This window comes from Rutidosis leptorrhynchoides, chromosome 9 (genome assembly GCF_046630445.1).
Source record: "Rutidosis leptorrhynchoides isolate AG116_Rl617_1_P2 chromosome 9, CSIRO_AGI_Rlap_v1, whole genome shotgun sequence".
Taxonomy (NCBI): Eukaryota; Viridiplantae; Streptophyta; class Magnoliopsida; order Asterales; family Asteraceae; genus Rutidosis; species Rutidosis leptorrhynchoides.
The window spans coordinates 40317622-40342658 of NC_092341.1; the positions used below are offsets into that span (position 1 = coordinate 40317622).

Genomic DNA, 25037 nt, shown 5'->3' on the forward strand with positions numbered 1-25037 from the left:
AAATTATGACATTATTTTCGGTCTTAGTTTCAAAGTCACTCTTCTCTTCATCTACTTTTTTCTCATCTGAATCCTTAAAATCAACAAAGACATGTATGAATTAATCATCTAATTATCCGGATTTAACTACATTTTATTTGCCATAATGGTCCAGATCAAACTCAATCGTGTTTGGCAAGGGTATGTTTGTTGATTTAGTGAAAGTTGACTCAATGGGTGTAATTGCTTAGCTTTGGTATGGGTTTTGGGTTTGTTGTAGTTAATGTATTGATGGCTGAATAAAATGGTATATTTTGGAAGGGTTATTACCATACAAAGTACTCAATGTGTTACTACCGATACCAGAATGTTGATGACGTGGTACAGTTAACAGTTTGGGAACCTCTTGGTTTTCAGGTGTAGATATATTTAGTTGAGTTATAGATAAAAAAAAATATATACATTAACTGTTATAAATATATTAATAAAATAATAACACCTGAGAACTAGTTCATAATTGCATCAACGGGGTTGTAAACAACAAATACAAACACACTGTGAAGTTTGATATCACAGGGAGCCGGAAATCAGTTCCCTCGCTGGCCTATATAATCAAGATACAAAACAAGCAAACTCATTTAAAAGAATCCCCTTAAATACTTTCTTATTTCTTCCTTTTTAAAACACACTTGATACAAACAAGAGTTGTTTTCAAATCGAAATCCCATGAGACTTCATCATCTTCTCGACCTCCAAATATATGGTTGAGTAAGGCAAGTACTCGTTAAAATATTCTTTACTCAGGTCATTAATGGCAACTGCAAGTTTAGGAATTTCTAGGGTTTCTTCATGAGTCAGTTTCCTAACAAACTTTGCTGGATTACCCGCCCATAATTCTCCAGATGGAATTCGCCTTCCAGGTGGCAAAACGGATCCAGCTTCGAGTATAGAGTGGGTCTCAACTAATGACCCTTCCATTAGTATTGAATGTTGCCCAATTATACACTCTGGCTCAATTGTGCATGACCTTAATAGGCAGTAGGCTCCAACTCTCACAAACCTTTCGATCATAGTCTCAGCTGGTAAACCTGTAAACCGAACCACATATTAACATTAGAAATAGTTCCATGTTTTAGTAACATGCAACACATTTGTGATAAATAGTTTGTTATCAGTCATCACTATCAGTGGCGTATTTAGGATTTAAAATGGTTGGTGTCACAATATTTAGCGAAATATATCGAGTTACAAAATTTTAATCAAAAGACTAGGATTAAGTGGAAACATACGCTGTATTCTCGAGTTTATTTTTAAGCGGAAAGGAGTTGAAAAGAAAGGGGATGGGAGTGTTTTACTATCCTTCCTAATCCGCCCAAATATGGGCGGAGAGTGTTGTTAACAAATTATAACTGTACTATCCCCTCTAATCCTCTACTCTCTTCTTGTAACGATCGCTCCAAATCCATATGGACGAACACGTCATTCATTGATTTCATTGCGAGGTATTTGACCTCTATATGATACGTTTTGTAAACATTGCATTCTTTTGAAAAGGCACACCATAAATGTATATTTAAAACAAAGGTTTTCGACATCTGATGATTTCTACACATAGACAATCACCGTATATAATAGTTTACAATAGTGCTTTCGTTGACAATGCAGTCAAAATAAGGTACATGGTGATGAATTGGTGAATGCAACGTTTTCTTGAAAAATATGCCATGTAAGACTCCATGCACATAGCTTGTCTATCATATAAGCAAACAGCGGAAGACTTCTAGGGAACCTGAGAAAAAACATGCTAACAAGTGTCAACACAAAGGTTGGTGAGTTCATAGTTTGTATGTTTCGCATAATTTGTATATAAAGATGGATCACAAGATTTCAATTGTTTCATCCATAAACGTTTATCAAAATGTTCTACAAGAATGAGCACCCTGGTAACCAAGCCTTAACGTCTATAATAAGTACCCCTCGTTTAACATGCAACCAACATGTACAATACACGCAATCCAACGTGTACTAACTTCAAATAGCATACGTCTGTTTTATAGTTCAGGCTAGAGTTTCTTTCTATACCTGGAACAGACGGGGATGTCAAACCCTATGGATCCATATATAACTACTCGCGCCCACCAGTTCTTATAACTGGCAGTTACTAGTTACCAAAGCTAAGGGATTTTCGGTTCAAACTCGGTGTAGAATTTAGTATGTACTTGTATCCATTGCGTTTAAAATAAATTGAATGTATTCTCAGCCCAAAAATATATATTGCAAAAGCAATTAAAAAGAGAGCAAATGAAACTCACCTTAGCAGCACATAAAGTTGTTCATCGTATTGTGACCGAAACTTGGTATATCAAATAATCGTAGGTCTCAACCTAGAGAACATATGTTGGTCAATAAATGTCTATCAAGCTAGGTCTGGTCATAGTGTATCACAATCCTAATGCTCGAGATCGACATACAAAAGTTATCCAATTTCGTTTCAAAAGGTCAATTTTGACAACAGTTTAACAAAACGAGACGTACCGTATATAAGGATTTATTTACACGGTTAGTAATATTTAAAAATCCATTTTACTAATCTCGTAAACCATTTGTTTAAATCTTAATTGCAGGTTCAAAAGCAATTTCAATTAACGTCAATCATAATTCAGTTGACCATATCTTTTAATCCGTTCATCGAAATTATTCGATATCTAAATGAAAAGTTATTGATTTTTCGCCAGCTTTCCGAAAACATGTATATCATATACCTTTTACCAGTAATATGTATTTAATTCGTGATTCAATATAACTGTTTAACGACGAAATTAAGCATACAAGCATGTCTAAATATATATACTCGAGCACTAGACATGGATACACAATTAATATATAAAAGATAAAATATAAGTGCTTACGTATCAATATTGAGATTCAATATTGTAGGAAAGTACGTAGACGTAACGGAGATGATAAACACTAGGTTTGACTCGCGAATATACCCCCGAACATTTCCCATAACCGCCTTGGAAATAACCCATAATTTCCTTAACTCTATCCCGCTTGAAAACCATTTTAAAAGTGACACGCTCATGACTTCGTCGTAGTATTTTATGTATAATACTAATTAATAATACTAATAATAATAAGATTAATAATAATAATAATCTTAATAATAATAATAATAATAATAATAATAATAATAATAACAATAATAATAATAATAATAATAATAATAATAATAATAATAATAATAATAATAAATATTTATGGAGTAAAATGAATATATAAGTGTGTAAAACTGAGCTGAAATCGATCGAATTTATAGAGAGTGCCTGACCCAGACTGCCATGCGATCGCATGGCCTTCATGACCATTTCCCATGCGATCGCATGGGAAGATTCTCCAGCTCACAACTTGTTTGTAATCTAGTTCGTCGACATAATAAAATATAAATATAATATATATAATTTAAATAATTAATTATATAATATATTATATTTACGTGTATAATTAACTTGTAATTTTATCTATATTACTCAATGATAATAAAACTCTATTTATCGACTCATATTCGTCATGAGAACATTTTTATTGTTAGCCATGACCACCTTACTCAAATTTCGGGACGAAATTTCTTTAACGGGTAGGTACTGTGACGACCCGGAAATTTCCGACTAAATTTAAACTTAATCTTTATATGATTTCGATACGATAAGCAAAGTATGTAATGGTTGAGTCTAAAAAAAAAAAAAAAAATTGAAACGATGTTCATATATTCAAATGACCTTCGACTGTTCTCGACGATTCACGAACAATTAATTGTAAATAGATATGTGTGTATGTATATATAAATAATAATTCAAAATATAATTTGAAGTATTATATGTTGTTGTTATTAAAAATTAATAAGATATAAATAGGATATTATAATAATTTATTTAAAATATATCTCTATATATAAATTAAGTATATTAAAAATAAATATTAAATGATTGTAATGCTCGTTTGATGTTCCGATTGATATTAAGTAAGTTAAATTCAAACTTATATGATTTTAAAATAAACGGTGATTCGAAAATGAGTTCTATAAATTTTAGACTTACTAAAAATGTATTTAGGATCTAGTTATTTAATTTTAAAACTTTTTATATTTTACTTGAGATTGGGAGTGGATAATTAATATAATTTTTATTTAATAGTTAATGACTGAATTTTATACCATAATGACCAAAATAAATAAATATAGTTAATTTAAAAATATGGAATTTTTAGGAACACTTTTATATACTAACTGTTTAGCAACGGACTACGAAATATCATTCCGTGAATTCATGTCGGTAGTGTAAGGACAATCAATATGGCTGCAAACTTTTATTACACGTTTTTATTTTTTATTTAGTATATATTATAATTATTATTGTTAGTTTATTTTATTATTATTATATACATACATGCACTTAGTGGGATGACAAACCACATCTCCCTTTCTGCATTATAACTTGTCATATTATGTGATTGGTCAATAATTTTCTTTCTCTTGTGAACCCATGCAAACACACTACATATCAAGATTCGTTTAATAATAAACCCATGTGGTAATAAGCCAATAAGTGATTTTTATATTCAAATTGTCCCATGTCTTCTTTTGACGAAAACGTCCAAGTAGAGCAAACAAACCCCACATACACATACAAGTTGTTGAATATTTTATGTCAACATGTTCACAATTAATTTCACATGCTCCATCCACCTAATCACTCGTCCATCATTCGCATCTCAGATCAACACGAAATTTTAATTTAATACTAATTATAATTTTAATTTATTTCAAATACGGCTGCTAAATTTATGATTGATTATTTGATTGATATCTTTTTTGCTTTTCATCATATAATTATAAAATAGGTACATTGCACGTTTATGATTAAATTAAAACTAACCCATTCTATATATATACATAATGCCTTACATATATATTACAACTACCCAAACATTTTGATTCTATTTTGGATCAAGACCCAACCACCATCATCTTCTTGCTCGAATTGTAGCTAACCACTACTACTGATGCCGGGTTTATGTTACCAAAACCAAACCCGCCACCCTACGACACACCATGTACGACCACTTGCAACACCATATCACGACCACCACCTTATACTCCTCCCCCAACTTTCACGACAACCACCACCTTTTACAAACCCACCATCACCAAACCTTTGAACAATCACCATGAACACCCGAAATCACCTCCATCACCTCGGTTAGTGCTGCAATATTCTGTCCAAATGACTGCAACCATCTCTTATTCATCTCAACTTCTCACCACCTAAACCACCACCGAAGGCCACCCCACTGCCACTCGTGATTATTTTTTTTTTCAAAGAAAACAACGAAGATGATGATCACGTGCAAACTGCTGTGTTTTATGTGACTGTTTGTAGTTCTGTGATGATTGTAATGCTATTATAATCTTGGTGAGAGGTTACAACGTTTATGATAAAGATGATGATCAAAGTGTTGATGATGAATGATGTTGATTGATTGCTACGATGATTGAAGCCTTTATGCATTTGTCTAACTGTACCAAAACCCAGCGACATGTTGTGACGATCGCTCCAAATCCATTTGGCCGAATACGTCATTCATTGATTTCATTGCGAGGTATTTGACCTCTATATGATACGTTTTATAAACATTGCATTCTTTTGAAAAGGCACACCATAAATGAATATTAATCAAAGGTTTTCGACATCTGATGATTTCTACATATAAACAATCACCTTATATAATAGTTTACAACAGTACTTCCGTTGACAATGCAGTCTAAATAAGGTACATGGTGATGAATTGGTGAATGCAACGTTTTCTTGAAAAATATGCCATGTAAGACTCCATGGACATAGCTTGTCTATCATATAAGCAAACAGCGGAAGACTTCTAGGGAACCTGAGAATAAACATGCTAACAAGTGTCAACACAAAGGTTGGTGAGTTCATAGTTTTAGTGTTTCGCATAATCTGCATATAAAAGTGGATAACAAGATTTCAGTTGTTTCATCCAGAAACGTTTATCAAAATATTCTACGAAATTGAGCACCCTGGTAACTAAACTTAACGTATTTATAATTTGTACCCTTTGTATAATCATCTTAATAATACACGCAAACCAACGTGTACGCTTATCAAATAGCATACGTCCGTTAAAAGGCTAGCGCTCTAGCTCGGACGGGGATATCAAGCCCTATGGATCTATATACTACTACTCGCGCCCACCAGTTCTTATAACTGGCAGTTAACAGTTACCAAAGCTAAGGGATTTTCGGTTCAAACTCAGCGTAGAATTTAGTATGTACTTGTATCCATTGCGTTTAAAATAAATTGCATGTATTCTCAGCCCAAAAATATATATTGCAAAAGCAATTAAAAAAAGGGATCAATGAAACTCACCTTAGCAGCATATAAAGTCGTTCACCAAAATGTGATCGAAACTCGGATTACCAAATAACCATAGATCTCAACCTAGAGAACATATGTTGGTCAATAAATGTCTATCAAGCTAGGTCAGGTCATAGTGTATAACAATCCTAATGCTCGAGATCGACATACAAAAGTTATCCAAAGTCGTTTCAAAAAGTCAATTTTGACAATAATTCAACAAAACGAGACGTGCCTTATATATGGACTCATTTACTTGCCTGGTAATATTCAAAAATCCAATTTATCATTCTTACAAACAAGTTTCAAAAGTAATTTCAATCAATGTCAATCATAATTCAGTTGATCATATCTTTTAATTCGTTCACCGAAATTACGCGATTTCTAAATGAAAAGTTATTGATTTTTCGCCAGCTTTCCAAAAACATGCATATCATATACCTTTTATCAGTAACATATGTATTTAATTGGTGATTCATCATAAACTGTTTAACGACGAAATTTAGAATACAAGTATGTATAAATATATATACTCGAGCACTAGACATGGATACACAATTAATATATAAAAGTTAAATATGAGTGCTTACGTATCAATATTGAGATTTAATATTGTAGGAAAGTACGTAGACGCAACGGAGATGATAAACACTAGGTTTGATTCACAAATATACCCCCGAACATTACCCATAACCTCCTTGGCAATAACCCATAATTTTCTTAGCTCTATCCCGCTTGAAAACCATTTTGAAAGTGACACGCTCATGACCTCGTCGTAGTATTTTAAGTGATATAATTAGTAATAATAATAATACTACTAATAATAATAAAATAAATAATAATAATAATCTTAATAATAATAATAATAATAATAATATTAATAATATTAATATAAATAATAAATAATAATAATAATATTACAGAGGGAGTAATATAGGTGTAAATATAACTCGAGCAGAAACTGGCATTTTATAGGCAACTTTTTGGAATCTGATGCCCATGCGATCGCATGAGTTTTATGCCTATTTGCCATGCGATCGCATGGCCGTCAGATCCAGCTCACATATTTTTTGTAATTTTGTTTGTCGACATAATTTAATATAATATATATAATATATTTAATTTAAATAATTAATTATATATTATATTAAATTCATGTGCATAGTTGACTTGTAATTTTCGTTCCGATGACTCGTACGTTGTCACTCGACTTATGTCCCGGTTCCGGTTTCTCGAACGCATTTTTGTACGCTTAGAAAACTCGCAATTTACGTTTTGTGACTCGTACCTTTGTCAAAATATAGTCTTAAATTATCAATAAACTATATCATTCAAAGTGTATCTTAAACTTTCGAGTGTTTTGGTCATTTACTTCTATAAATCATTGTCTTGCTATTTGTTAATATATATATATTAACAAATCATTTTATGACCAAGTTAGTATATATTTTCAACATTCATAAACACGTTTTAAATATACGTCGCAAGTTATTCATATAATTAATATTCCAACTTATCATATATATTCAAATAAATATTTAAACCAATAAGTTTAATGTACTTTATCAAACAATTAATACATTGCGACGTTTTCAAGTTATAGTAATAACCGAAAGGTATTTGAATATATGAAAGTAGTTCAAAAATTTTGAGATTCAGTTTTACAGACTTTGCTTATCGTGTCGGAAATGTTAATCATACAAAGATTAAGTTTAAATTTGGTCAGAAATTTCCGGGTCATCACAGTACCTACCCGTTAAAGAAATTTCGTCCCGAAATTTGAGTGAGGTCGTCATGACTAACAATAAAAATGTTTTCATGACGTATATGTGTTGATAAATAGAGTTTTATCACCGTTGAATAATATGGATAAAACAATCCGATTATTTGAAGCGTATGAGAGAAGTTATCATAAAAGAGTGAAATGAAGAATAGAGATTCGTCTTAACTCTTGACGTATTAACGATTGATTTATGTAATTTAAGGAATAGAAAATCTTCATAATCTAAATAAGATTTGATTCTTCGAAAATTAAGGAGATTAAGATCTTCTTTAATTAAATGCGTAATCTGCCTCGATTGCTATGTCTGATATTTTACTATAAATTGACCTCTTCCGTTTCATTTATTTTCACCACTCCTATAAGCTTCTTCCTTATTTCATACTTCCTAATAGATTTTGAAAATGCTTAATCCAGTTCTGGTTCTTGATATTTTCTTGGCTATCGTATCCTTCATTCTTCTTTTTCATCTGCCACCAGAGGAGGTTATTTTCTTCTACTATTACCTTGGGGTTATAGTGTTTTTCATTATCCTGTGTCTTTATATTGCTATACGCATTGATATACATGGTTTGTAAATTCGGGGTTGTTTTCGGGCTTTATATTTTCCATTATATTTCGGAGCTTCATGCTTTTATTTTCTCTTCCCGACTTTAAGTTAAGCGAATAATGGTCCAGAATTCGTAGGTATAAATTTTGGAATGAACATAATTAATGTTCTAAGAAAGAAATGGTAATGGCACAATCTGACTTTTCAAATTACCAGAATACCTCGAAAAAGACCGAATCATCAAGAAAAATATTTTCTGGATATGTTTAGAGGTTAAATAGAATGAAAGAGTTATGTAACATGGTTCATGATGAGGGTATGATATGTGAACCTTTATCACGTTCCATTAGAAACTCAGCATAACTTACTGTAATATAATCACGTTGATCAAGTGTCATTATATTATATTAACTCATGCTTCAATTCCCAACATTACTTCAAAACATTTATATTTTAACCTTGAAAGTTTCAGAATTTAGAAACTAAAATAGTTTCTTTTATGGTGTAACACAGATATCGTAAAGAGAAAATTGATTTTCGATAAGAATGATTATGAAATTATCTCCAAAAATATGGAGGATATTTATAATGAAAGATACGATGATATCTTAGAATTTCTAATATCAGAGGATGATGAATAATATTGTCCGCAAGGGTTTAGATTCGGAAGCAAGGTATTCGTTAATGGCTTCAACAGATACTGAATCATTTGGATTCTTTGAAGACAGGTTTCGTCCTTGTGATTTATCCACAGCCTCTTTCATACTTTGCTCAATCCGTTTTCCAGTTCCAAACTTTCTCTTTTTCTCAGCTTTACCACCATACTATTCTTTATCATCAAACTTTTGACTGTTAAGGTCGTTTACAGTTTTTGCTGCTTCATCAACATTTTTCCAAAATTCGGAGAACTAGTTTCGTAGTTTGGGGTGTTTTTCGGAAACTTCACATTCAAAGTATGTAAGTCCAAGAGGTAGACGTTATATGTACACATATAACTGTTGGCGTAGACGTGCTACAAGATTTCAAAATGCTGATTGCTAATTCCTGATAGTTGGTATGGCAATTGCCATTACAAGATGTGGATGAGTACATGATACGGTTTCAATGAGTATAAGGATTTTTCGGAAGGTCAAAGATCAATGAATTTGTTGGTAAATTTTACTGCTAATGTGGTGGAACATGAAAGGTTCCCCAGTAACAAAAACGTATATGCCAAAGTTACAAGTCTGAAAGGTCGTCGTTGACTGGTTGAACGGTTGATAATACTAGATACTTTTGGAAAGGAATTGCAAGGTTATTTTCAGTAATAACAATGCTAAAGGATCTTTCACATTTTTGAAGTCAAAGTATAGCTTTGAAAGATGTAGAGATCTAAGAATGATGTCACCCGTTAAATCTTGACTTGGATTCTGATCCGTCAATATCAGAATATGTAATTGAATTTGTATGGAAACGATTGTATATCGCTGTGAGCATAGTTAATAATTTTTGAATCAAAGTTGAAGAATGTACAGTGTAACATATTAATTGTGAACTTAAATATTTCCCGGGAATTACCTACCCATTAAAGATTTCACAAGTAATATTTTGAACAAAAGAATTTTTATTACCGTCTTTATGAAAATATATGTATGTATATTTTCTTCAGATGTAATACAGATTTGATGAGTTAATATCATATTAAGCTCATTTGATTTTTGACTTGAATTAGAAATGAATAAAACATTAAAGATTTAATAATCTTTACGGAGTATTTCACTAATGTAATCAATACTCAGTTTTATTGATATTTTCTCAGTGAATCATGTTGGTGCTCATGGAACTCTTGCTAACTTCGCAAGGTACGAATGATGTTTTCTAGAAAGTTTCGAATACATCGAAGATGAAAGTATAAAATCAACCATATAATTGAATAATATACTTAGTTTATTATGAAATGGAATTCATTGAGTTGGAAACAGAGATTGTAGTTAATGATGGTTAAGTCATTAACGAAGTATGTACATCATAGCATATTAGTAATATGAATTAACCGAGTAGTACCTACCAGTTAAGATTCACACGTAATAACTTGGTACGAAAAGATTTATTTTGATTTCAAAATTCATATATATTAAATATACATAAAATTTCTTCAGGGAAAATGAGTTAATACTTCATCGGTTATTGTTGCTGGTTTTTCTTGGTAACTACGGTGCGTATGACGTTGATGCTCGTGGAACAGATTGTGAAGTTGAGGTTTGCGATGCGGATGTTGTTGGTGGTGGTAATGGTACTGTTGGTGTTGTTGTCGGTGGTACTGTTGATGCCGGTGATGCTGCTGGTGCTTGTAACCTTTGCACCATATTCTCCAAAGCCACTACCCGAGCGCGAAGCTCGTTGACTTCTTCTACTACACCGGGATGATTGTTGATTCGGACGAGCGGACGAATAAGATTTAGAATGTGAGATAGTATATAATCATGACTAGATACTCTGGAAATGAGAGAGAAAATGGTATTACGAACAGGTTCGCCGGTAAGTGCTTCAGGTTCTTCGCCAAGAGGGCAATGTGGTGGATGGAAGGGATCGCCTTCTTCTTGTCTCCAATAATTAAGTAGGCTACGAACCCATCCCCAATTCATCCAGAATAGATGATGCCTAATTGGTTGATCCATTCCAGTTACACTTTCTTCAGAGTTCAGGAGAATATCCATATCGGAATAGCTGTCGGAATTTAAGGAATTTGAACTAGATACGGGATCCATCTTGTATAATTAGATAGATGATTTTTGATATGAAATAGATTATAGAATTTAGTTTGGTATTCTTCAATACATAATTTACATATGTATATATAATACCAAATTCCATAAATCACGGAGAAATTTTCGGAAGATGTCAGGAAAAGTTTACAGTAACAGATACGCTAAGATATGAATTTTTGTCTATACACTATTTATGCAATCAATGCAGTAAAACGTGTCTAGACTTAAGAATGATAAGCATGTAATTTTCGACAAAAAATGATAAGCAAAACTTTTAACATGCAGACACAGTCGAAGTCCAGACTTACTAATGCATCTTAACAACTATCAGTTAGACACATTCATGCAAGACCTGGTTCGCTAGGACCAACGCTCTGATACCAACTGTGACGATTGCTCCAAATCCATTTGGCCGAATACGTCATTCATTGATTTCATTGCGAGGTATTTGACCTCTATATGATACGTTTTATAAACATTGCATTCTTTTGAAAAGGCACACCATAAATGAATATTAATCAAAGGTTTTCGACATCTGATGATTTCTACATATAAACAATCACCTTATATAATAGTTTACAACAGTACTTCCGTTGACAATGCAGTCTAAATAAGGTACATGGTGATGAATTGGTGAATGCAACGTTTTCTTGAAAAATATGCCATGTAAGACTCCATGCACATAGCTTGTCTATCATATAAGCAAACAGCGGAAGACTTCTAGGGAACCTGAGAATAAACATGCTAACAAGTGTCAACACAAAGGTTGGTGAGTTCATAGTTTTAGTGTTTCGCATAATCTGCATATAAAAGTGAATAACAAGATTTCAGTTGTTTCATCCAGAAACGTTTATCAAAATATTCTACGAAATTGAGCACCCTGGTAACTAAACTTAACGTATTTATAATTTGTACCCTTTGTATAATCATCTTAATAATACACGCAAACCAACGTGTACGCTTATCAAATAGTATACGTCCGTTAAAATGCTAGCGCTCTAGCTCGAACGGGGATATCAAGCCCTATGGATCCATATACTACTACTCGCGCCCACCAGTTCTTATAACTGGCAGTTAACAGTTACCAAAGCTAAGGGATTTTCGGTTCAAACTCAGCGTAGAATTTAGTATGTACTTGTATCCATTGCGTTTAAAATAAATTGCATGTATTCTCAGCCCAAAAATATATATTGCAAAAGCAATTAAAAAAAGGGATCAATGAAACTCACCTTAGCAGCATATAAAGTCGTTCACCAAAATGTGATCGAAACTCGGATTACCAAATAACCATAGATCTCAACCTAGAGAACATATGTTGGTCAATAAATGTCTATCAAGCTAGGTCAGGTCATAGTGTATAACAATCCTAATGCTCGAGATCGACATACAAAAGTTATCCAAAGTCGTTTCAAAAAATCAATTTTGACAATAATTCAACAAAACGAGACGTGCCTTATATATGGACTCATTTACTTGCCTGGTAATATTCAAAAATCCAATTTATCATTCTTACAAACAAGTTTCAAAAGTAATTTCAATCAATGTCAATCATAATTCAGTTGATCATATCTTTTAATTCGTTCACCGAAATTACGCGATTTCTAAATGAAAAGTTATTGATTTTTCGCCAGCTTTCCAAAAACATGCATATCATATACCTTTTATCAGTAACATATGTATTTAATTGGTGATTCATCATAAACTGTTTAACGACGAAATTTAGAATACAAGTATGTATAAATATATATACTCGAGCACTAGACATGGATACACAATTAATATATAAAAGTTAAATATGAGTGCTTACGTATCAATATTGAGATTTAATATTGTAGGAAAGTACGTAGACGCAACGGAGATGATAAACACTAGGTTTGATTCACAAATATACCCCCGAACATTACCCATAACCTCCTTGGCAATAACCCATAATTTTCTTAGCTCTATCCCGCTTGAAACCCATTTTGAAAGTGACACGCTCATGACCTCGTCGTAGTATTTTAAGTGATATAATTAGTAATAATAATAATACTACTAATAATAATAAAATAAATAATAATAATAATCTTAATAATAATATTAATAATATTAATATAAATAATAAATAATAATAATATTACAGAGGGAGTAATATAGGTGTAAATATAACTCGAGCAGAAACTGGCATTTTATAGGCAACTTTTTGGAATCTGATGCCCATGCGATCGCATGAGTTTTATGCCTATTTGCCATGCGATCGCATGGCCGTCAGATCCAGCTCACATATTTTTTGTAATTTTGTTTGTCGACATAATTTAATATAATATATATAATATATTTAATTTAAATAATTAATTATATATTATATTAAATTCATGTGCATAGTTGACTTGTAATTTTCGTTCCGATGACTCGTACGTTGTCACTCGACTTATGTCCCGGTTCCGATTTCTCGAACGCATTTTTGTACGCTTAGAAAACTCGCAATTTACGTTTTGTGACTCGTACCTTTGTCAAAATATAGTCTTAAATTATCAATAAACTATATCATTCAAAGTGTATCTTAAACTTTCGAGTGTTTTGGTCATTTACTTCTATAAATCATTGTCTTGCTATTTGTTAATATATATATAATAACAAATCATTTTATGACCAAGTTAATATATATTTTCAACATTCATAAACACGTTTTAAATATACGTCGCAAGTTATTCATATAATTAATATTCCAACTTATCATATATATTCAAATAAATATTTAAACCAATAAGTTTAATGTACTTTATCAAACAATTAATACATTGCTACGTTTTCAAGTTATACTAATAACCGAAAGGTATTTGAATATATGAAAGTAGTTCAAAAATTTTGAGATTCAGTTTTACAGACTTTGCTTATCGTGTCGGAAATGTTAATCATACAAAGATTAAGTTTAAATTTGGTCAGAAATTTCCGGGTCATCACACATGTTATGGACTTAATTAAGTTTGGATTAATTAAATAATGTTGGGCTTTTGTACAGAATAGGCCGAATCCCTTATTCACTTAGTAAAAGAATTTGTTCTAAACTGGCCCAATTTTCACTAGGACTAGTTAATATTGTTGTCAACGTGCTACTACTGCTATAGCTATTCCTTTTCGACGATGATGATAATCTGACTTTGATGATTCAAGGAATTGATGGTGATCATGATGAAAAGCGATGTTCATTTTGATGATGATGATAATGATGAAGTGGATGACGAGGTGATGCTCGATGATATGATATGAAGACGAATACGATATATAATAAATAAGATAATGATTTGATGATGTTTAGCGATGGTAATGGTGTTGGTCGAATTAAGTTAATGAAAAAAAAACGATTAGAAATATACGTTTTATAATTTATTTCTGTGAATTAAAAAGGAAATGGAGAGACAGAGTAATGGTTAGGGGTGTTGGCGTGGAACTAGAGGTCTTGGGTTCGATTCCGGTCTGGGGCAATTTCGTTTTAGAAAAGCTTTTACAAGGGTATACACTCCAATTTTAATTTCTATTATTATTATTATCATTATATCATTATTATTAATTATTATGATTATTATTATGGTTATGATTATAATTATTATTGTTATAATTATCATTATTATTATCATGGTATTATTATAAGTATTATTTATATAATTATTATTAATTTTACCATTTTAGTATTATTATCATTTTTATGATTATGATTATTACTATTATTATAACTACTATCAAAATAATACAATTTATTATTATTATAAATATTAGCATTAGTATCATTTTTTTATTATTATTATTAACAAAAGTATTATTATCATTATTAGTATTGTAATATTAAGAATTTTTATCATTTATACAAAACTTATTATTTTGTTATCACCACAATTATATAATTATTATTATCATTTTACTACTAGTATCAATAATATTATTTTTACGATTCTTATTATAATTATTATTATTATAAGTAATGTTATTATTATCATTATAATCAAATACAACTTTTACTTACTATTATTAATATTATATGTTATAATGTATATAAAAATAAACTTATAAGTAATATTACATATAAGTATGAATTAATTATATTAACAATCTTTATATAAATATTCATATATAACAAATTAGGTACTTTTATAATATATATATAACTATAACTATATAAATCATAATCATTTTCAAACATACATATACAAATTAAATATATAATATATAAAGTCATAATATACGAAATTGTTCGATTACGAATGTATGTTTTAATATATAAATGAATGATATAGGTTCGTGAATCCGAGGCCAACCCTGTATTGTTCAGTTTCGTCATATGTATTTTTACTACTAAATACAATATCGTGAGTTTCATTTGCCTTTTTACCCTTTATATTTTTGGGCTGAGAATACATGCGCAACTTTTATAAATATTTTACGAAATAGACACAAGTAATTAAAACTACATTATATGGTTGAATGATCGAAGCCGAATATGCCCCTTTTTGCTTGGTAACCTAAGAATTTGAAAACCGATCTCCAAATTGACGCGAATCCTAAAGATAGATCTATGGGCCCGACGAACCCCATCCAAAGTACCGGATGCTTTAGTACTTCGATGTTGTTTTATTTCATGTCCGAAGGATTTCCCAGAATGATAGGGGATATTCTTATATGCATCTAGTTAATGTCGGTTACCAGGGTTCAATCCATATGAATGATTATTTTTGTCTCTATGCATGGGACGTATATTTATGAGAAATGGAAATGAAAATCTTGTGGTCTATTAAAATGATGAAAATGATTGTTATGATAAACTAATGAACTCACCAACCTTTTGATTGACACTTTAAAGCATGTTTATTCTCAGGTATGAAAGAAATCTTTCGCTGTGCATTTGCTCATATTAGAGACATTACTTGGAGTCATTCATGACATATTTCAAAAGACGTTGCATTCGAGTCATTGAGTTCATCAAGATTATTATTAAGTCAATTATAGTTGGATATATTATGAAATGATATGTATGCCGTCAACTTTCGATGTAATGGAAGATTGTCTTTTCAAAAACGAATGTAATGTTTGTAAAATGTATCATATAGAGGTCAAGTACCTCGCGATGTAACCAACTATTGTGAATCGTTTATAATCGATGTGAACTTCATCCGGATGGATTAGGACGGGTCCCTTCACTTCACCTACTTTGTAGATGTATATCTTTTTAACTTTAAATCTTGTTATTTTATTATAAAGATTCAAACTTGTGTTTGTAATCTTCATGTAACTTAAAGATCTAAGTTTTATGCTTCAAGATCTTCAAGAACAACCAAGATGCAAGCTTTCTAGCTTGAATCTTCATATCTTTTGATGGATCTAAGTTTTCTAACTTATGATCTCATTATTTTGTTATAAAGATCAAAACTTGTGTTTATGGTCTTCATGTAACTTAAAGATCCAAGCTTTATGCTTCAAGATCTTCAAGAACACTAAAGGTTCAAGCTTTCTAGCTTTGTGACCTTAAAACTTGTGTGAAAGGGATCCATGCTCTCTAGCTTAGGGTTCCATCACTTCATTTGACTTAGATTATGTTCATACTTGCTTGATTGAAGTAAAGTTTGTAGGTTTAGTTGTAAATGTAACTTGTAATTGTGTTAAGACCAAGGATATGATGTTACCTTGGTTCATCATCCATCTAAGACTCTTAAATGAGTTGTGTTCTTACTTGGTCTTAACATATTATGTGTTGATGGTAGAATCTTGGTCAAAGTTATGCTAAATCATCAACGAGTTGTACACTTGAAGCTACATGCATCAAGGATGAGAACCGTGATGAGCATCAAGCACTAAGAACCCCACCGGAGCACCTTATTTACTGTTTTTGGGATCTTATCAGACCACCTGGGCTACTGGAAATCTGATTTTCAGTTAGTTCGGTTTGAGTAGATGATTTTCCGTTTATACCTCGTCTTAATCCGAGTTACGGTTTAGGATTTATGGCCTTCCGAAAGTCGTTACACCCTATTAACGTTGTGCTGAAATTTCTGACCTACTCGTACTTAAACCATCGCCACGGTCAAACGAAGACGAGTTTGGTTTTGAAAATTGGTCAGCAACTAGGGGACTCATATACGGAGCCATAGCCACTGATTACGCGTCTTTTCGATTTACGTAGAGGTCGTAACAGCTGACCGAATCAGCCTATTGTTTCGATCTCTATTCTTGTCAAACTTACTTAGCTTTTATGATGATGAACGATGATGATGATGATGACACTTAAACTTATTTTATGCACTATTAGAACTTATGAGGATAACCTACTGACCTAGTAACCTTTGACTTAGGTTGACGACCTTTCGGACCGACTTACTACTTGCGTACTTTCATTATTGACTTTACCGCTCTTATCACTGTGAGTTATAGCATCCCTTTTTACTTTAACTATTTTGGGACTGAGAATACATGCGCTTTTTTTTACGTTTTACATACTAGGCACGAGTACTTAAACTTTATATATGTGTGGGTTATACAACGGCATAAACTTTCCCCTTAGCTCGGTAATGTTTAGTCATTAGTTTTTGAACCGGTGAACGCGAATCTTAGATATGGATCCATAGGGTTTGACATCCCCACTCGGGCTAGTCACGCTAGCATTTAACGGGTGTTTAATACTTCGTAAACATACGCACTCGCCAAGTGTACTTTTAGGGGGTTATAAATGTTAAGTTAGTTACCAAGTGCCCAAGGTTAACATATACTTTTCATACTGTTTTGAATACTGATTTAAACTGCTGGTTGAAGCACTAAAATCTCGTGATCTACATTACTTTACTGTTTACAAACTATAGCTCACCAACATTTGTGTTGACTTTTTAAGCATGTATTTCTCAGGTGCTTAGACGTTGTTGCTTCCGCTATTTAGACTTGGGGTCTTCGTGTTAAACTTGCTGTTAAGGACCTGCTGTGTGTCATACCCCGTCCAAAATCTTCCTGAACGAATACAATAACATCTGGTACCATTGCGATGAACGGACCTCTATATGCCATGAACTACTCCATGTAAATTGATCAAATGCACAGCGGAAGATTTCTTTCATACCTGAGAATAAACATGCTTTAAAGTGTCAACCAAAAGGTTGGTGAGTTCATAGGTTTATCATAAAACAATAAAATTCATCATTTTGATAGACCACAAGATTTAAATCATGCATGGTACAAATGAGCCCGAATCTTATACCCACCTTTAATGTACATGCGATATATTTTAAATACAGTACACCTTTCTCGTGTACGAAATCATCTTTCATAAATCTTAGTAACCGTACACATATCTTGTACACAAAAATAACATACACATAACCTGTGTATAAAATCATTCTCTCGATACATAACATTCACTTTTCATTGCTTTCATAGCTTGGCTTGGTAACCGACCTTAACATATAATGCGCATAATAATATTCCCAAAACAGAACATCTCGTCTGAATAATAATCATATAAACTCCGAAGTACTAAACACCACGCCCACTAGCCCTTCCGTCTAGTGAACATTCTGGGTGGGGGTGTTAAACCCGGTAGCTACCTTTAGGATTCGCGTCAATTAGGCGTGCACTAATTCTCAAAATTAGTGATGTTCCCTAATTCTTAGGTTACCAAGCAATAATAATCAGGGGAAAAATATTTATATCAATTGTGACAATTATCACGTCCACATAATTCAATGGTGGCAATTATCACATCCACATAATTTATTCAAGGAATGTTTTGCTTGTGTCTATCTCGTCAAACATTTATAAAAGCATTTCGTATATTCGCAGTTCAAAATGTATTTCAAAAGCATTTAATAAAGCAGTTGTAAAAACAGCGCATGTATTCTCAGTCCCAAAAATATAAAGAGTAAAAGGGAGCAAATAAACTCACCATACTGTATTTTGTTGTAAAAATACATATGACGACATTAAACAGGTGTAGGGTTGGCCTCGGATTCATGAACCTATATCATTTATATATTAACACATGTAATTGTAATCGAATAACTTATATATTATTAATGATATACTTGTTATTTTAATAAATAATATGTTATATGTATTAAATATAGTTTTATGTAACTAATTGTTAATTGGTAAAATAATATTAGTAATAATAAATAAAAAGTTGTATTATTTTATGATAATAATAATAATGATAATCTAATAAAAATAACAATAAAACTACCTTTAAGGAAACAAGCTAAAAATAAACGCCACTGCCCGGGCTCGAACTCGCGACCTCCCGCAAACCCACAAACACTCTAAACCATGTCTCTGCTTAATCATTTCTGTTTTAATATGACCCTTTATTTCTTTTAATCTTAAATGCCTACAGCCTTTTTAATGCAAACCCATTTACATCATCATCTAATCCATCATCTAATCTCATCAATATCGTCATTCATTATCATCATAACACCTAATCATGGTCATAACATAACTCATAATTATAATAACATCACCAATAATTCTCGTGCCTTATCTCGTGTTTAAACCGTGAGCATCATCACCTTAATAAGATATCATCTTTATTATTGATATCATCATCGTCAAGCATCACATAAAATCATAGTTTTCTTCATTATCTCCTAACATCATAATCATCAATATGATCATAACATCATCACCTTAATCATCTAATCTTTTTTTTTATAACATCGCAACATATAGTATTAATATAATCATCATCATGACCTTCATTTCATTATCATCTTAAAACATCATCATATATACATCATCTAACATCATTCGATCTCCATCATCATTCTCACTATCTCTTCGGCCCAAAAGAAAAACAAAGTCTCGGCCCACATAAAAATTGAATCGCAGCCCACCAAAAGTTTCACTAGCCCAACAACACTAAACTTACGGCCCAACTTAGAACAATTATAGGGTCACGGCCCCAACTGCACAACTAATACCGGCTTGTTAAAAAAAATATATGGAGTCCCAATTGGCATTCTTTTATTCAATTGCTTCCTTTTTCATCGATAGGCATGTGGGGTTTTATGTATTGAAAATGTCGGCCATGAAGTTGCCCACATGCCATATTTTAATATCTCATAATCAAGTTGTCCAACACTTTATACTAATATAATCTATTTTGATACAGTTGGTAGTAAATAGAAAAAGAAATAGAAGCCTACAACTGTAGTATTAGCAATACGAGAAGGGAGGAAAAAGTAAAATAAAGGGGGCGATTGATGTGGTGTTTTGTAGCTGCTCGAAGGAGGTGATGGTTCAAGAAAAATGATGACTGTTTTTGGTATTTCATAATTACAACAAAAAGAATAACTCGAAACACTAGCATCAATGGTAGTCGATGAGGGTGGTGAATCCAGGTTGATGGTTGTGGCTATGATGGTTCGATTATGATCAAACCGTAACCGTCACAGCAATGAATAGTACTACCTCCGTCTCATTCCAATAGTCCACAGACAAAAAACACGCAGTTTTTTTGGAAATCCCACTAACTTCATTTCTCCACCAATGAAATATCTTCTCTCTCCAGATCCACCAATGAAATATCTTCTTTCCTTTCTATTTATAGAAGTGGACTATTAATTTGGGACAGCCCAAAATGGAATACTGGACTATTGGAATGAGACGGAGGTAGTATTAGTGTACCAAAATGATAACGAAACAGGAGGTTGCAGCAGTGTGATTTTGTGATGTTTGAAACAGAAAGATGGTTGTAGCTGAAACGGTTGTGATCATTTCTAAATGGAATATAAAGGAAGATATTAACAATACTTCAAATGTAACGGAAACAGAGAAAAATAGTTTATTAGGGTGGCTTTTGGGTTTGGTTTAAAACAAAGAAAAAAAATTGTAGTAGCGTGGTTAATCATGTATCAAAGCAGTAGCAGTACGCAGTTTGATAGAGTGATCAAATGGTTATTGTTTTGGATGGGTTTCGATGGGTTCTTGGTGATTTGATGGCAAGGATGGTGATCAAAGTGGTTTCGAATGGCGATGAGGTTCAAGGTTTGCAAACAGAAATAGATAGCATGGGTGGTGAGGTTGAAAGGGTGGTTGATGGTGGGTCTTGAAGGTTTACGAATGGGAGGTGGTGTTAAGTAGCAAGCACAAATTTACGATAGTTTTAAATAATGGTGATCGGTTTTGTTGCTAATGGTTGTATGGTGTTTGGTAATGGAAGGTGATGGATGTTTAAGTGTTTGGTTGTACAGAGAACTAAGGAAAAGAAAAGGAGAGAAATGCTTATCTTTAGTTGAATTGAAGATGCAATATAAAAAGAAATTAGAAAGATGGTTAGTGGAGATGGATGGATATATATTAATATTACTCCGTATGTTTAGTTGTGAGAAAAAGAAGAAAATAACACAGTGACTCAAGTTAATCATATCGTGCATCATTAGTTCACGGGTATGATTGATAACAAAAATAATAATATTATAATCAAATCAACAACAGTATGTTCAATCAATAATTTTGGTTCTTCATCCAATTTCCATTATATGTTCAATCAACAGAATCCTTAACTTTAATAAAGTGTACATTACTCGTAATAGTAATATATATATCTTTCACTAATTCAGATTCAATCATATTGTGTCTTGGTTCAGATTATGGAACAAATTGAGAACATAATCATAATTTAATAATAATTTAATAATTATAATAATTCAAGTGACTAATTAAACGTGTAACAGAAAATTTAGCAGCCACATTTCTTGTCTATTTCTACCGACAGTTTTCACAGAGTGCTATATTGCTTACTAAATAAAGTCAAAACCATATATGTATATTTTACATATATATATATCTATATAGGTTTAATAATAATATTATATCATATATTATTTATTTTACATAATTAATTAACTTATATAATATTTTAAATTATTTTTCAAGTTATTATATATAATTAAATATTTTTATATATACATGTTTATTTGTGAGTAATTGTTCGTGAATCGTCGAGAACAGTCGAAGGATAATTGCATATATGAAACAGTTCAAATTTTTGAAACTCAACTTAATAGACTTTGCTTATCGTGTTGAAATCATATAAAGATTAAGTTTAAATTTGGTCGGAAATTTCTGGGTCGTCACAGTACCTACCCGTTAAAGAAATTTCATCCCGAAATTTGATCGAGGTCGTCATGGCTAAAACTAAAAATGTTTTCATGACGAATATGAGTTGATAAATAGAGTTTTATCACCGTTGAGTAATATGAATAAGACAATTCGATTACTCGAAGCGTATGAGTGAAGCTATCACAAAAGAGTGAAATGAATGAAATAGAGATTCGCCTTAACTTTTGACGTAGTCAAGGTTGAATTCCGGAATTCAAGGAGCTTAAAGAAAATCTTTGTAATCTATATAAGATATAATTCTTCGGGATTTAAGAAAATTAGGATCCTATTTGATTAAATGCGATCATCTGGCTCGATTGCTGTGTCTGATATTTTCACTATAAATTTACATTTTCCGTTCCATTAATTTCCATCACTTTAATAATTTCTTTCTTAATTCCCATTTTCAAAAAGTTTGAAAATGCTTAATCCAGTTCTGATCCTTGTACTTATCCTGACTATCGTATCTGTCATTCTTCTTTTTCCATTTATCACCGGAAGAATCTATTCACTTCTACTATGACCTTGGGGTTATAGTGTTTTTAATTCTCTCATGTCTTTATATTGTTATACGCATTGATATACACGATTTGTAATTCCGGTGTTGTTGTTGGGCTTTATATTTTCCCTTATATATCGGATCTTCATGCCTTTGTTTTCTCTTCTCGAATTCAAGTGAAGAAAGTAATGGTCTAGAATTCTTAGGTATAGAGTTTCGAATGATCGTAATGTTCTAAATAGGAAGGATCGTAATAGCACGATTTGATTTGGTAAATTACCAGAATCACCGAGGATAGAACTATCAAGAATATACGTTCTTAATATGTTTGAAGATTAGGTAGAATGTAAGAGTCGTGTAACATGGCACTTGATGACGTTATGGTCTGTGAATCATCAAGTTCCATTAGAAACTCAGTATGACTTACAGTAATATATACTCACGTTGGCCAAGCTTCATTATATTATACTAACTCATGCTTTAATTCTTAACACTTCTCCAGAAACCATTCATAAATTAAACTCAAATTTTACAGAAAGATAGAAACTAAAATAGTTTCTTTTATGATGTAACATAGATAGTACGAGGAGATAGATAATTTCGGAAAAAGATATTTATGAAAATATCTTCAAAAATATTGAAGATATTTATGATGATATTTTTGGAATTTCTAAGTTCGAAAGTTGATGAAGAAAAATTTTTTCGCAAAATTTTAACATGACTTCGGAGCAAGATATTCTCTAAAGATTTCATCGGATCCAGAATTACCTGGATTCTTTGAGTATGGTTTGGTCCTTGTATTTGTCCTTGGTCTCCTTCATGGTTTGCTCAATCCGTTTTCCAGTTCCAACTTTTCGGAGCTTTGCCAACATACTATTCTCTATTAACAAACTTCCGACTGTTAAAGTCATTTACAGTTTTTGCTGCTTCATCAGCATTTTCAAAATTTGGGGTATTGATTCGTAGACTGGGTGCTTTTCAGAATTTCAGAATTGAAGATCATAATTCTAAGAAATAAATGTTATATATGTACATATAACTATTGATGTAGTAATGCTGCGAGATTTCAAAATACTGATTGCTAGTTCTCGGTAATTGGTTTAGTAATTCTCGTTATAAGATGCGGATAGGGTTTCGATAAATATAATGATTTTTTGGAAAATCAAAGATCAACGAAGACGTTGATAAGTTTACTGCTAATGTGGTGAGATATAAACAGTTCCCCGATAAGGATGACGAAAGGGCAATCGTATGCATCAAGGTTATAATAAGACTAGTTCGACTGAAAAGTCAAAGTTGACTTGTTGGAGCTGTGATAAAATTAGCTACTTTGGAGAGGTGTTGTAAAGTTATTTTCGATAATAACACGCCAATGGATCACGGTTTTGTGTTAAACTTCTACTTAGGATTCGGGAGTTTTCCAGGTGCATGTCTGTATGCATCAATCTTTGCTCCCGTAGATGAAGTGCGGTTGGTTCATACTCTCGATTGAGGTGTTTTCAAGAATCATGAAAAGTGTGAACGTAGATTGTAATCGCCAAGATACAAATGAGGTTTAAGATGAGATCAAATGGCAAGCTTGAAGAATTGTTTAGTTTCATATGTTATAATCAATATTTTAATTCATTTTAATTGTCCAGTGATATTAATCCACAGTCGATAGTCCACAATTAACAGTTCAATAATTCATATATAGTTTAATATATAATATTCGAATTAATTAATACGTATTGTGACCCGTACACATGTCTCAGACTCGATCACAACTCAAAGTATATATATTATTGTAGAATCAACCTCAACCCTGTATAGCGAACTCGATCATTACAGCATATAGAGTGTCTATGGTTATTCCAAATAATATATATAGATGCGTCGATATGATATGTCAAAACCTTGTATACGTGTCCCGATATTTAAAGTGCTTAATATAAATAAC

General features: G+C 31.9%; 1 protein-coding gene across 1 annotated transcript; it reads right to left on the bottom strand.

The window, feature by feature from the left end:
- Positions 1-690: 690 nt before the first annotated feature.
- Positions 691-5286, bottom strand: LOC139867968 (gamma carbonic anhydrase-like 2, mitochondrial). Its single transcript, XM_071856310.1, has 2 exons — positions 5205-5286; positions 691-1067 (listed from the first exon to the last, which is right to left on the bottom strand). Exons 1-2 carry the CDS (start codon positions 5284-5286, stop codon positions 691-693), a joined length of 459 nt encoding a protein of 152 aa, XP_071712411.1.
- Between the last annotated feature and the right edge of the window lie 19751 nt (positions 5287-25037).